This window comes from Orcinus orca, chromosome 1 (assembly GCF_937001465.1).
Source record: "Orcinus orca chromosome 1, mOrcOrc1.1, whole genome shotgun sequence".
Lineage (NCBI taxonomy): Eukaryota > Metazoa > Chordata > Mammalia > Artiodactyla > Delphinidae > Orcinus > Orcinus orca.
In genome coordinates this window covers 110,716,006-110,728,135 of record NC_064559.1, presented here as the reverse complement: position 1 = coordinate 110,728,135, position 12,130 = coordinate 110,716,006, and the positions used below count along the sequence as shown (strand labels likewise).

The 12,130-nt window shown below is 43.4% G+C and overlaps 1 protein-coding gene across 2 annotated transcripts; it reads right to left on the bottom strand.

Annotated features, from left to right (window-relative positions):
- Window positions 1-650: 650 nt before the first annotated feature.
- On the bottom strand, window positions 651-5,475 carry NHLH2 (nescient helix-loop-helix 2). Of its 2 annotated transcripts, XM_004263236.3 has the most exons (3): window positions 4,927-5,475; window positions 4,196-4,522; window positions 651-2,397 (listed from the first exon to the last, which is right to left on the bottom strand). In XM_004263236.3, exon 3 carries the CDS (start codon window positions 2,387-2,389, stop codon window positions 1,982-1,984), a length of 408 nt encoding a protein of 135 aa, XP_004263284.1. In that variant the 5' UTR covers window positions 2,390-2,397; window positions 4,196-4,522; window positions 4,927-5,475; the 3' UTR covers window positions 651-1,981. The 2 variants fall into 2 exon arrangements, with proteins under 2 accessions (XP_004263284.1, XP_012389824.1); XM_012534370.3 differs by having other exon boundaries at window positions 4,196-5,475.
- Window positions 5,476-12,130: the final 6,655 nt, after the last annotated feature.

The window sequence follows — 12,130 nt, the reverse complement described above, 5'->3', positions numbered from 1 at the left end:
GACCCCAGTTTCCCAACTCTAATTTGAAGAGATTGGGTTAGTTACTGAATTTGCTTTTCAAGCAAAAGAATCTATGATTCAAGCAATGTTTTTATATAAACACTGATAATCTTTTTTCTTCATTGAGAGAAACATGATTTCTGTCACCATCATATGTGGGGCATCTATTTATAGACTGATCAGCATCCAACTTTAGGAAGAGCATCAAATATCTCAGTACATGTCAAGATTTGGTTTTGTTTTTGCTGTTTTCTAATTTTAGCTCCTTTCTGAGGAATTGAGTCCATTAAGATATTTCTTGCTCAGCCAGTATGTTCATTATTTTTAGACAGTATGCTTAAAATAAAGGAGATGACTTTATTTGATACCTTTATTTATATGCAAAACAGCGCACCATTCATGAGATATGAAAAACTCGTCAGATAGAAACCAGATTATATCTATTTTCACTACAAAATATTGCATTATATAAAGCAACAGAGACACAAAAAAACCCTGAAAAAGACTAAATTCTTTGGATAGCAGATGTGGTTTTTTTTTTTTTCCCTTGTCTCTAAAATACACTCCTTGTTTTAAGAGTTTCACAGCTGAGAACATGAAACATTTTCAGGTTATAGACTTTTCTTTTTGGTTGTCACAGAGGAAAGTAGTTCTGAATTCTTTTTTTTTTTTTTAGGAAAATAACTTAATTTCCTAAAATCATCCCACACACAAACATCACACACACACAAAGAAGCTACTCTCCTTATAAACGGTTTGCAAAGTACTTTTCAGACATAACTACAGATAAGGATAACAACACTTACTTTTTTTAAAAAACTATAACAGTGAAGTGCTAGTGTTGCTGATCTCACAACAAAAGAACCTTTCAGGAACAAACATCTTAATATATAAAATATGCTTAGAAACAGGGAGATGTGGGAAATTTGTTATACAAGTGCAATATAATTAGAGCAAAAAGAAAGACCACAGTATAATCTCAACAAACACGTAAAAAGTTAGACATAATTATTCCACAGGAGAAAGTGTAAACACTTGACTATAAATAAATTGGCACAGAGTGTCCAAAGTAAAATTATCACCACTCTGAAAAATAAGTGTCTTGAAAAAAATACTCTACTCGTTCTAACATAAATAAAAATAGCTTGTCTTTTCTAACTGCACCTATGGGTCCACATATTTAAGGTCACAAATAGATGCTTTTGGATATATAAAGGGGCACTTCGCCTGAAAAAGCAATCAGATATTAAATTTTCCATTTAAATATGGATATTCCTGTCTACATTAGCGTCAGACCTTGGGGTTTAAAAATCTCACCAAACTCAAATCTTCCCACAATATCTGTTTGTTCTCAATGTATCTTTTTAACCTTACCATATGTTCTAGGCTTGTCTGTTTTACTTGGATTCTAATATAATCTTTCTTTTCACAACGGATCAGAAAGTTTCCTGTTCCACCTTTCTGTGTCTTGAATCTCTGCCCTGGAGGAGATTCCCTCCCCTCCCCTCATGATGTTTGGTGATTTGTCAGTTAGAAAAAATCCAGATAGTCTAAAGTTAGAAGCCCAGACTCTGAGCTTCTGCCCTCATTCTTTCAAAACATGAAGATCTGTGGGAGATGAATGTAGGAGAACTCAGTCTCCAGTGAGCTAAAGCAACAACCCCTAAAGGGATCCTAACACGTGGAGGGGAGGCCTGGAGGCCACTCATCTCGGTGCCTCCAGGAGGTTCGCCTTGCCTGGAAAATGCTCCCTACAAGCCCCAGGGCTCGCCAGACAACCCCACCCTTCTGGAGTCGGAAACCTTCCAGAGTCGCCCTGCCGACCGGAGAGAACACGGTGCGAGCCTCCTACCCGGTCCAAGGTCGTGGCGGCGGCCGTCCCGCTGCGCCACCGCTTCCTCCTCCATCGCCGCGGCGGCCGCCCGGGTTGGCCGCGTTTCACCCACTCCCGGCCAGGCGGCCCCGCGCCGCGACCCCGGCCCTACACATCCAGGACGTGGTTGAGATAGGAGATGTAGCAGATGGCCAGGCGCAGGATCTCGATCTTGGACAGCTTCTTGTCCGGGGGCAGCGTGGGCAGCAGTTTGCGGAGCTCGGCGAAGGCCAGGTTGAAGGCCTCCACGCGGATGCGCTCGCGGGTGGCGTGGGCCGAGCGGTACTTGGCCGTGGCTCGCCGGCGGCGGCGCTTCTCCTCGCGGCTCAGCTGCTGCGGGTGCGGGTAGAGCGCGGCCCGGCTGCCGCCCTTGCCGTCGCCTTCGGCCTCTTCCACCGGCTCCAGGTCCGACACGCTGCCCAGCACCTTGGCGTCCGCGCCACCCAGCGACTCCGGGTCCGAGGGCGCCGAACTGGGGTGGTCCGAGTCGGCGGCTTGGTCTGGACTCAGCATCATTTTGGAAACTGAGGGGGAGTCAGAAAAGCGATCAATAAAAGGAATGGGGGTCTTCTTTGGATAGGAGCGAGAGCGGGCGAGGGCCTAGCCTGCCGGGCCTCCGCGCGGCCCGGGCCGCCTCCCCAAGGCAGGACGGCGAGCTCCGAGGAGCGGACCCCGCGGGGAGGGAGCGCGCCGAGGCAGGCAGGCCCGCGAGCCGAGCCCTGTGCCACCGCCCGGCTCAGGAGCCAGCGAGGCCTCTCCTTGGCCCAGGCCGCATCCTGGACCAGACACCGAGGCCTGCAGGACACCCACATCGGCCTGCGGGCCTGCTCCGGGGAACGACCGCAGGCCTGCGAGGCCGCTCCTGGGTTTTGTGCTTCCTTCGGCTAAATACAACTCGGCCATTCCGCCTCCCTTACTTCTTCTCCGACCCTGACAAACGAATGAATCCGGACGACGAATCCATCTGGGGTTTGCGGGGGGGGCGGGGAGACGCGGAGCGCGCTTCCCGCCCCGAGGGCCTGGGGCGAAGCAGCCGGAGAACTGGGTGCCCGCGGGCTGCGCGCGGGTCTGGGGCGCGGGGCGGCCGGGACTCCAGAGGAACCCAGCCCCGAGCGCGGACGGAGAGCAGGCGTCCCGGAGCGGGAAGGCTTCCCCGTACCCCTCGCGCTTCTCCGAAATAATAGATGACTAAACAAACGTGGAGGCTCCTTTCAACAGCAAATGGACTCTCATGCCCTCGCAGGCTCCCGAAGCACCATCTGTCACGCAGACAGCCACACACATCGGGGACCTAGGGACACGGCGACGTGGGATAAGACAATGCTCCTGCAGTCTGCCGACCACCTCCCGGGAATAGGTCGGCGGCCGGGTGGCTGCGGAAGGAGAGGCTGGGGAGGGAAGGGAAGGGCCGGGGAAAGGCGGGCGCCGCGCCTGCTGCCCCGGCCCGAGCTGCATCCCCGCCCGCAAAGTTTGGTGCTCTGGGGCCCGGAGTCGGGAGCCCTCAGCTGTCCCCGGGCGGCCTGGCCGAGGCCGAGCTAGCCCGTCCTCAGCCTTTCTCTAAGGATGCGATCCTAGAAAGGCCTCCTTGCCCGGCTCCTCCCGGACGCCTGGAGGACCAGCCCCGATCGCGCCCATCCGGGGAGGGGGCCGCTCCCAGCCGTGGGGCTTCGAGGAAATTCGGGCTTCGAGAAAGGGTCCGGCAGGCGGGGAGGCACCTGCGGGGGCTAAGCGCACCGATCGCGGGCACCGGGAGGGAGGACCAGGCTGCGAGCCCCGGGCCCTAGTGTGCCGCTGGAGGGATGCTCGCTGGAAGAGAGATCGAGTCGGCGACGTGCGGCAGCGTTTGCTCCTAGACAAAAGCGGGGGCTGTGCTCTCCGCTCCCAGCACCGCACTTGCTTAGGAGCGAATTTGGCTCCAAGGCAGCTTTCATTTCCCTGTGAGGAAAACAAGTCCTCTAAGGCAAAATAAAAACAAACGCTCCAAGTGAAATACATGTGACTCCCTGTGGGCTTTTCACGGATACGTTTATAAGTAGAACAACTTGCAGCTACACCTTCGCCTTGAAAGGGTATAAATAAATAGGCGAGTAATGGAAAATCACAATAAATCACAACATAGTTGTAGTTCGGATAAAAAGTTCCCGGCTTGCCCTCGAAGCATGATAAATTCTTCTCCAGATATCTTTTTAAAATATTCGTAAATAGCATGTCGTGTATGCATTTTGTTTTTTTCAGCCATTCACTGAAACACATCTATAAATGCGATATGAATCATCTAACTTAGTTCCAAGCTGGAAAAAAAATCATTTAAAGGAGGCTTACCTTGTAAAAACCTTTTCGATAATCTTTTCTCCAATCTTTTAGAGTTAAAATCCCAGGGAATAGCAGGGAGAAATTCCGAAATATATTAGAAGCAGCAAATATTTATTACATTCAAAAATGAAAAAGCAGCTGTCATCTCGCTGGTGTCCACAGCGAGGGACGATAATATCTCAGGATGTGGACGATATGAATGATTGTTCACTTAGTTGATAGATCAGAAACGGCTTTTCCTTTTAATTGTTCTCAAACATTTCGGGAAATTCGTTGTTGATTTTTTTTAAAACGATGTGTTGAAAAGTCTCGTGCCTCTTTTCCTCTTCTAGGTCTCTATAAATAACAAAAGAGATGCAGAGATAAACACAATCACATCAAAGGGCTGATTCCTCCACTTTCTAATAGCGGAAGAATCAATAAGAAAGATGGTTAAGATAAGATTCCGCTCCCGTAGAACGCCTTTCCTTCCCTTAATACGACTGAGCAGAAACTGGGAAGTGCAAGGCAGAGATGCAATCTTGCTCAGAAGTAATTTTTTTTTTTTTTTTTTGAGATAAGGCTTTGTTCAGCTGATGTCTCCCCAGTTCTCAGGAACACAATACTGTAACTCGGGGCTTAGCTTGCCTCTTCCTCTTCCCTCATTTACTTGTATGTTGTATAAACAGACACATATTTCCAGTTTCAAAGTCTTTCAAGGCTTGGTTACATCTCCCACCCCCACCCCCTCCTTTCTTTACCTTGTAGCAAAATATATATAGTCAGTGGCTTGGAGATGTTTGGAGAAAGGTTGGTGAAAAGTGAACGTCTCCCGGAGTAACAGTGACAGGGAAGCGGAGAAAGACGCGAGAGGGTGGGAGAGCCAGAGCAAAGAGGCAGAGATGAGTGTGTGGCTTCTTGGCTCTCCTGGTACCAATTGATTCAGCCTGGAGATGGTGGAAGAGATAAAGGCTTAAGAAGGGGGATGGAATTTTTTTCCCTAAATTGATATTTAATGGGAAATCCTATTGGACAGAAACCTGGACATGAGTCACTTAATTGGACTTGACATCTGTCACAGTGTGGGAGTTTTCACAGCCCAAATATTTTAGCAGATCAGATTCCCACTGAAGCTGTGCCATAAAATATAACAGTTGAAAGCAGTCCATGATAGAAACCTTAGCCTCTAATCAGAATCTCTAGCCATAATCAGGTTATTTCTCTTTTTCAGATTATTGATGCAATATTTAAGTGCAAATAAACAACATATTGACTATGGAAAAATTCTCCTGGCACATTATAAAACCAATATCTTCCCTTAAAGTTTAGGATAATGCTTGTGTCCAGAACATGGAAATATATACTATGTATGGTGCTACAATAAATATATTCAGATATGCAACAGCTAACATTTATTTGTAATCATTTACATTTTAAAAGACACTTCAACAAGGCTTGATTAAGCATATTCATATTTTTGAGAGATATCCTGCCACTGGACTAATTTTCCCATATATGATAAGAATCTTTCAATAGATTAAGTCATTGCTGAAATTGAGAACAGAATCCAGGTATTGTAATTTCAAGGATCAATATATGAGACCATTCTACTTTTCTGAATATGTTTGTTATTCTCTTCACCCACTCATTCATTAAACTTAAAATATGGCATGCTACATGTGTTTTATTGCAGTTCATTCTTGCTTATCTTAACATGCAAATATTTAGCTGTGTGGCAGTGCATTGGGCCAGGACATAAACACTCACAAATCATCAGTGTATTCCAGCACATAATACCTTTGCCTTACATGACCCCACAGCCCTGAATTTATATGCCTTATGACAAAAGGGAAAATCTAGTTCAACTATTGGGCCACTTTATAGAGATACTGTTAGTCACCATCAATTGCATATTATTTGTAATCACTTTAGCTTTTTTGATTGTGCAAGTTTAAAAGAAATAAAGAGTATTGCAGCCTTACCCCCCAACCTCCTCAGTCCCTGAGGTAGCACTTGTGGAGAGAAAAGTCCTCGCTTTCCCTCCTTGATCAATTTTGCCTTAAAAATGGGTTTTATCATCAGGGGAGAGGGTTGACCAGCTCGCCCCTAGGAGTGACACTCTGGTTTCCTCATGGCTGTCACCATTCCTGTTTGCCTTTGCACACATTTGTCATCCCGTGGGAGAGTCCTGGACCAGAATGGGGGAGAGCACGGAGTGCCTCCACAGATAATGGGCACCAGCATTTTCCAGTCTTGCCTCTGTCCAGTCCTGGCACAGAAGTATATTTACATACCCCAGGACATTTAAGTGAAGGCAGAAGCCAGCCACATTTGGATGGCAATGGAAACAGGTGAGTGTATGAACTCCCAAGATAGTGAAGATGAAGGGAGAGGGGAGGTTTTCCCAGTCTGGCTAGGAGCAGTCAACGCTAAGCATTCACACATAGCCAGAAGCATACAAACAGATATACACCCACAGGTACTTGTACTCTTCACCCCCAATTACACAAGATGGTGGGCTCTATTAGACCACTACACATTCAGACCGACAGATTGAAAACCTGGTGGGTCTAATCACCATAGCTCACGAGGCAACTGGTAGAGTGGCAAGCACCTGGTTACCCCGGTGTTAGGGGGAGGAAGGAGAAATGGGGAGACCATCCAGGGCAGGGCAGATTCCGCTATGGCGTGTGTGAATCCAAGCACACTTTCTTTTACGTTCAGGCTTTCTGCTTTCACACTTAACAGGCTGCATGTGCATAAATTAACCCATGAGTAAGACCATGTAAACAGGTACACACTCAGATCCACCTAGACACATGGTCATGGTCACAAACATGGGTTCACACTCGCACACACGCATTCTTTCTTCCAGGAAAGGCCCCACCCTTGCCTTTTCTAAGACCTCCCCAGCACAGATGGTCCCTCCTTCTGTGCTCCGTAAGCACTCTTTTCATATCTCCCTTAGAGACTACATTGTGTGCTGTGATTCTTGGTTTCCATACCTTGGTCTCCCACTAGGCTGTGATGCTTCTGGGGAGGACTGTGGCTCATATCGCTAGCACCCCTGTCCGAGTTTGACATGTTATAAGGACTCAGTACATTCATGGCAAATGACTCCCTGGGTACAGAGGCACCCAGGCTGTTTGTAACACAGAAACACTTCCTCCAAAGGACACCCATGGTTTCAGTTGTACCAGTTTTCTCTCCTATAGTAGTGAGGATAATAATCCTGCCCCACTCACTTCACAGTCTGGTTATGAATCTCAATGTATATGAAAGTATTTTATAAAATACTAAGCACCAGGCAAATAAAGAGATTATGAACTATTACTCCTGATAGTAAATAATATTATTAAATCAGTGGGGAAGTAGAAAAAGCCAGACTTCCTGACTCTATCATATGCCAGCTGTGTGAACTTAAGTGAGTTACTTAACTTTTCTGGACCTCAGTTTTCTATCTGTAAAATGGGAATAACAAAAGTATGTTATGTTATATATTTTTCCAAAGATGAGCAAGATAATCCGTGTAAAGTGCTTAAACAAATGCCTAGTTTATTTAGTCTTTAGTTTATATATATATATATATTTATGTATAATATATTTAAATATATAATATTTAGTCATGCCAAATAAGTGTGGGTTATTAATATTGTTAATAACAGATTCTTATTATTCAATATAAATATATATAAATAAATACATAATGAGAACAGGAAATGTAAATGAAATTACACAAAATATACACATATCCAGTGTGTGTGTGTGTGTGTGTAACTGTGTGTGTATGTATATAAATAGATAGATAGATATGTATATATCTGGCAAGTAGCCTAAAGTGAGCACTTTCCATATGTCAAACATAGGTCAAGGGACTTCACACATATTAACTCATTTATCTTCACCACAAAGCCATGAGGTAGGCCCCGTTGCATACAAGGAAACTGGGACACAGAGAAGTAGTCTATTCAAGGTCACATAGTTAATAAATTATAAGGCCAAGGTTAGACTCAGGTGGTCCAAATTCAGAAACTGCAACCACTATGCACTACTGCTTCTATGGTCATGGTTTTCTACGCAAATATACTCCGGCAGAAGAATTACTCGCCAAATGAAATGCATATTTTGAGGGAGAAGTATATATACACACAAAACATATATAAATTACCACATTTTTCATTCAGAGGTGGTCAGAGAGTCACAGTAAGTTTTGAACACTTCCTGTGAGTCTTGTATTGTGCCAGGCACTGTCGGACTACAGAGGCTTTATAATCATTTGTTAATTCAACTAGACAGCTATTTCCAATCTATTTTCTTTAATTTTGCACTCCATCAGTAGAAATGTTCAGCATACATAGCCAGTGTATGCATGTTCATTATTAACAAACTTTATACATGTACTATTGTAGTAGCATATTCTGTAATTATAAAGCCTACGCAAAAAGACATTTTAAAAGGGCGATAAACATAAAATTAGCAGTATTTATAAAACAATTTTATTTATTATCATACAAAAACCTCTTAGCAGCACAAGATATTGTTGGTAATATATAGTTTTTTAAAGAGCAATAAGCTTTACTTTACTACAGTTATTGGTTAATCCTTTGAGATAACATGATTTGATGGTCTGGTTTTAAGCTCAATTTATTTATTAATGGTTAATATGGCAGAAAAAGATGTAATACAAAGATTCAAAGATCCAGGGCTTCCCTGGTGGCGCAGTGGTTGAGAGTCCGCCTGCCGATGCAGGGGACACAGGTTCGTGCCCCGGTCCAGGAAGATCCCACATGCCGCAGAGCGGCTGGGCCCGTGAGCCATGGCCACTGAGCCTGCGCGTCCGGAGCCTGTGCTCCGCAACGGGAGAGGCCACAACAGTGAGAGGCCCGCGTACCGCAAAAAAAAAAAAAAAATCCAAATAGAAGATCATCATTGATTGTACTAAATTATGATTCTCATTTTTCTATCTTATCTATCAAATATGCCAAATATTTTTGAAATCTGGTTAGCAATTTTCTTTTAATGTGAATTATTCTTTTTAACAAATGGGTTCAAAGCCCTGACACTCTTTATTTGGAAAAAGTTTTTAACAGTTTGGAAATTTCTATTTCCAAGTGTTTTAAGTGTTCAGATACAAGAGATTTTAATATGTGGCATATTTCCATTATTTCAGTGGCAAAAAATGACGTAACGATAGAAAAATGTCCAAACATTTCTTTTCAAAATGCATTCTCCACAGCACAAACTTCTTTTTTTTTTTAAGTTATCATTTAACTCCTTTAAAAATATATATTTTACTTAAAGAGACACATTGAGCGTGAGTTTCTTTTTAATCTGCTGGTAGCATGCTATTACAGCCCTTTATCATCAAAGAAAAATAAATTTGGAACGTTAATCTTTCTCTTTAATATTGATTGATTGATTGATTGATTGACTGCCTGGGTCTTCGTTACAGCATGCGGGATCTTTCGTTGCCGGGCACGGGCTTCTCTCTAGTTGCCATGCGCTGGCTCCAGAGCACGCGGCTCTGTAGTTGCGGCGTGCAGATCTCTAGCTGGTGCTAGCCAGCATACCACCTTGTGGGGCAGCAGAATATATGCTCTCTTCTAGTTTTCTATATCGCAAAGATTCACCCATACTTCAAAGGACTCATATTTCTAAAACTAACTACATGGCTACATCCCGTACCCTTCTGTTCCAACCTCCTTATGGAAAATTCTTGCAGTGGAATTATTTAGTGAATCAATTTTGTTTGTGATAGAATCTTTGGCCCCAGACCCTATATTTATTTGAATTAAAGCAGCCATTTTCTCAGTGGTTACACCTCCACAGTTTTTCCATAAATCATTTTTTTATTAAAGATCATTTCAGTTGTAAGTGTATCTTCTCCCATACACTTTACCTTTAATGCCCTCTTAAAAAGAGAAGTTTTTCATGTATTTCATTATTGAAACAGAATCTGTAAAGTACCATGAGCTGAAGCATGTTAGAAATAGCTGCTGTTCTTTCATCCAACTAAATAGCAAACTTCCAACACCATATAAACTGGTCTAATACTTGTTTCTTCACATCTTCAGCAATGTTTCTCAAGCATCTGTCAGTGGGATTTGCTGACAGGGAAATGCACTTTAGTTTGTCACCTTATTGGTTTTGCCATTTCCAGCAGAGTGTTTGGCTTTTGCTATAAAGTAAGAAACCTCAAAAGAGGCTTCTAAACATTTATCATTATATTTAGTGAAATGTTCATAAGTACTAGACCTTGGGCTTCCCTGGTGGCGCAGCGGTTGAGAGTCCACCTGCCGATGCAGGGCACATGGGTTCGTGCCCTGGTCCGGGAAGATCCCACATGCCGTGGAGCGGCTGGGTCCATGAGCCATGGTCGCTGAGCCTGCGCGTCCAGAGCCTGTGCTCCGCAACGGGAGAGGACACAACAGTGAGAGGCCCGCGTACCGCAAAAAAAAAAAAAAAAAAAAGTACTAGACCTTGAGTGTGGCATGCTTTTAAACATCACTGGAAAACTCAAGAGATTTGCATTCAGCTTTTGGATGCTTGATTTTTAAAATCAGTTCATTTAAGTATAGTTTTTATAGAGTAAACTTCACCCTTCCCAGATGTTCACTTCTATGAATTTGACAAATGTATACATTCATATAACCATCACAATAAAAATATAGGGCATTTCCATCACCCCCAAAAGTTCCCTGTACCCTTAGTAGCCAATCCCTTGTTCCACATCTAGCCTCAGACAACCACTAATCTGATTTCTGTTCCTGTAGTTTTGCCTTTTCCAGAATGTCATAAAAATGGAATCATACAGCATGTAAACTTTTGAGCCTGACATCTTTTGCTTAGCATAATATTTTTGAGATTCATCCATATTGTTGTATCAGTTGTTCCTTCCTCTTTCATACTGCATAGTAGTCCACGGTATGGATATGATACAGTTGATTTATCCATTCACAAGTTAATAGACATCTGAGTTGTTTCCAGTTAGATACTAAGAATATAGCTAATAAATCTGGTATAACTATGCACATATAGGTATATATGAGGGCATAAGTATACAGTTCTCCTGGGTAAATAACTAGAGGTAAGATTGTTGGCATGTATGGTATTTGCTTAACTTTATAAGAAACTGACAAACTGTTTTACAAAGTAGTTGTATCATCTGCATTTTCACCAGCAACACTGCAGGTGTTCTGCATCTTCGCTAGTATTTATTATTGTAACTCCGCGCTTCCACTGTAGGGGGCAAGGGTTTGATCCCATCTGGGAACTAAGAACCTGTAAGCCCCACAGTGCAGGCAAAAAAGAAAAAAAAATTACTCATTTTACTGTTTCCAGAACGCTTTACATAATTGTGTAGATACAAGTTTCTATCTGGTAACATGTTTCTTCTGCCTGAAGAACACTCTTTTTTTTTTTTTTTTTTTTTTTTGGTTTCAGCTTCACAACAAAATGAATCAGTTATATATATACATATGTTCCCATATCTCTTCCCGCTTGCGTCTCCCTCCCTCCCACCCTCCCTATCCCACCCCTCCAGGTGGTCACAAAGCACCGAGCTGATCTCCCTGTGCTATGCGGCTGCTTCCCACTAGCTATCTACCTTACGTTTGGTAGTGTATATATGTCCATGCCTCTCTCTCGCTTTGTCACCGTTTACCCTTCCCCCTCCCCATAACCTCAAGCCCATTCTCTAGTAAGTCTGTGTCTTTATTCCTGTTTCACCCCTAGGTTTTTCATGACATTTTTTTCCCTTAAATTCCATATATATGTGTTAGCATACGGTATTTGTCTCTCTCTTTCTGACTTACTTCACTCTGTATGACAGACTCTAGGTCTATCCACCTCATTACAAATAGCTCAATTTCGTTTCTTTTTATGGCTGAATAATATTCCATTGTATATATGTGCCACATCTTCTTTATCCATTCATCCGATGATGGACACTTAGGTTGTTTCTAT